Raw genomic sequence first — 2349 nt, forward strand, 5'->3', positions numbered from 1 at the left:
GTCGGCATTTAGGACGCATAAAGTAGCTAAGCAAAAACCAGTTCCCGTTTCTGTATACGACTATTATGATTCTTGTAAGTATAATAAAAATATGTTATAGATAAATCTGATTTAAAAGATATAAAAAATGTAAAAGATAGAATACGATGTGATAATACCTCTCTGTGTGTGTGTGTGTGTGTGTGTGTATGTGTGTGTGTGTGTGTGTGTGTGTGTGTGTGTGTGTGTGTGTAACACGGCCTATAAGATTTTTTAAAATATATCTTTTTGCTATTTCCATGCAGCGAGGAAGGCAAGAGCATTTTACGAGCCTAAAAAGACAACTTTGTGTGATCTATGCGAAGATGAAGATTGCGAAGATATATGCGTTTCAAAACCTGGTAAACGAAAGGACAATACTACAGCATCCGTTGCGTCTCACGTTTACGCTTATGTATATTTACAATTTATGTTCTCGTTTTATTTGCTTCAGTACTTTGCTAAGTACTTGTAATTATATTGTTATAAAGAATAATTATTTCATTTAGAATAATTATTTCATTTATATATATAATTATATTATAAACTTTAAATCTAACAAAATAACGTAGAAGCTGTATAAGTTGCGACCAAAGTATATATACTTGTTATACAGAGTATAAGATTACAAACTTTATATAAAATGTCCAAATCAAACTAACATATATAAGATTTAATTAGTGATAATACTAAGTTTATAATACAACTTAATAATGTTTCTTGTTATTAATTAATAGATATTATTTTTCTTGTATTGTAAGTCTTTCTGATACACAGATATTTGTATGAGATGTTTCGTTTACGTATTCACTTTTATATTATGGAAAGGAAAGAGATAATGAGAGAGATGTGAAAAGGAATGGAAAAATGGTAGGAATTTAAAAAATTATGTACGTATATACAGGGTGTCACTTTAATCGATGCTTAAAAAAAATATTTCAAGAAATATAAAAGATACGGAAAAATGTTTCACACAAAAGTTGTTCAATTATTAAAAGAAGATGGTGGCCTTGATTGATCTAGTGTTCCTATAATAAGTTAGGACAAACCGTCATCATTAATAACCAAATATTACAGAGCCTATAGATATACAGAAAATATGACACATCAAATACATGTAGCTGAGTTCAATTAAATGCATGATATGATTAAGAAGTAGCTCCTTAATCATACATCAGAAGAAAGTTTTTTAACAAACCTCATGTAAATGTTACATGCTGGCGGCGCTAGATAATGACAAAAACATAGGATAACATCAAATACGTAATTTCCTGCAATTTGCTTGTAACTCATAGTTATGTTGGCTATTGCAATTCATTTGAAACTAGATTAGTTATTACATATGGCGGATTTTGGCTATCAATCAAAAATGCGATCACATTGTCCTAATTCTTATTATACGAACATAGGTTGATCTTGAGAAAATGTATCTAAAGTCAGGTTAAGGTTAAATTTTTTAAATTGAAATCCACATTTGAAGAAAATTAATCGCAAAACAAGAATTTGGGAATGGAAAAATTGCCTATTATAATAATTGATTGGCGAATCAATATTAACGTGGCTAAATGCTCTCAACGTTGACTTGTTAACTTTCAAGCCCCATAACTTATAAACTACTTAATGAAAAAAATACTTTATTATCGTGTTTTGGAAAGGTTTTAAAGTCAGTTACATGAATAAAAAAGTTACATAAAATAAAAAATGGGTTTTAATTTCAGAAATTTTAAGTAACTTTGGCCTGATTTTAAGGACATCTTCTCAAGATCAAGATCACTCTCTTCTTTCTTCCTAATAATCGAGCAACTTTTATCTGAAACATTTTTCCGTATCTATTATATTTCTCAAGATATTTTAATACATCGATTAAAATGATTCACTATGTATATATACATATAAATATGTATATGTATATAGTTAATTCTATACCTTACGAGATTTTCAAGACATTTATTTGACAATTTATCGAAATATTGAAGACAACATACTAAAGTACGTATTATGGAGTTATATAGTTCCGATCGGAATCATTCAATTATTAGATTCCTATTGTGTTTTCTAAGGAATAATTCTGATCAGAATCCATTCTAAATAATTTCATAATACGTGCTCAGTTTAATAATTAGACAATCTATACTCTAGAACAGACATAATAATAATCATATCATTATGCAGATATAAGATCATCGTCGCTATCTGATTGACTAGGATCGGAAGCGCCGAGTAAAAGTCTAGCTTCCTCGGTAGTGTCGACCTATAAAGTAAAATATATATGCAGTATATATATATATATATATATAATTTAATATTACGTTTATACATGCATCAATTAAA

General features: G+C 28.5%; 2 protein-coding genes across 2 annotated transcripts in view; one reads left to right on the top strand and one right to left on the bottom strand.

The window, feature by feature from the left end:
• The window catches only part of LOC108694587 (CD109 antigen-like), a 15948-nt gene extending 15196 nt beyond the window's left edge, over positions 1-752 (top strand). The window contains exons 27-28 of the mRNA XM_018204168.1: positions 1-74; positions 285-752. The exon at positions 1-74 is cut by the window's left edge and continues 11 nt beyond it. Of these exons, the coding sequence (XP_018059657.1) occupies positions 1-74; positions 285-493 (283 nt within the window). The 3' untranslated portion in view covers positions 494-752. The remainder of the gene's footprint in view (positions 75-284) is intronic.
• Positions 753-1957: 1205 nt separating this feature from the next.
• Positions 1958-2349, bottom strand: part of LOC108694700 (cation-independent mannose-6-phosphate receptor) — a 23338-nt gene continuing 22946 nt past the window's right edge. The window contains exon 16 of the mRNA XM_018204336.1: positions 1958-2269. Coding sequence (XP_018059825.1) covers positions 2183-2269 — 87 coding nt within the window. The 3' untranslated portion in view covers positions 1958-2182. The remainder of the gene's footprint in view (positions 2270-2349) is intronic.

Source organism: Atta colombica, unplaced genomic scaffold, assembly GCF_001594045.1.
Source record: "Atta colombica isolate Treedump-2 unplaced genomic scaffold, Acol1.0 scaffold1, whole genome shotgun sequence".
NCBI classification, from domain to species: domain Eukaryota; kingdom Metazoa; phylum Arthropoda; class Insecta; order Hymenoptera; family Formicidae; genus Atta; species Atta colombica.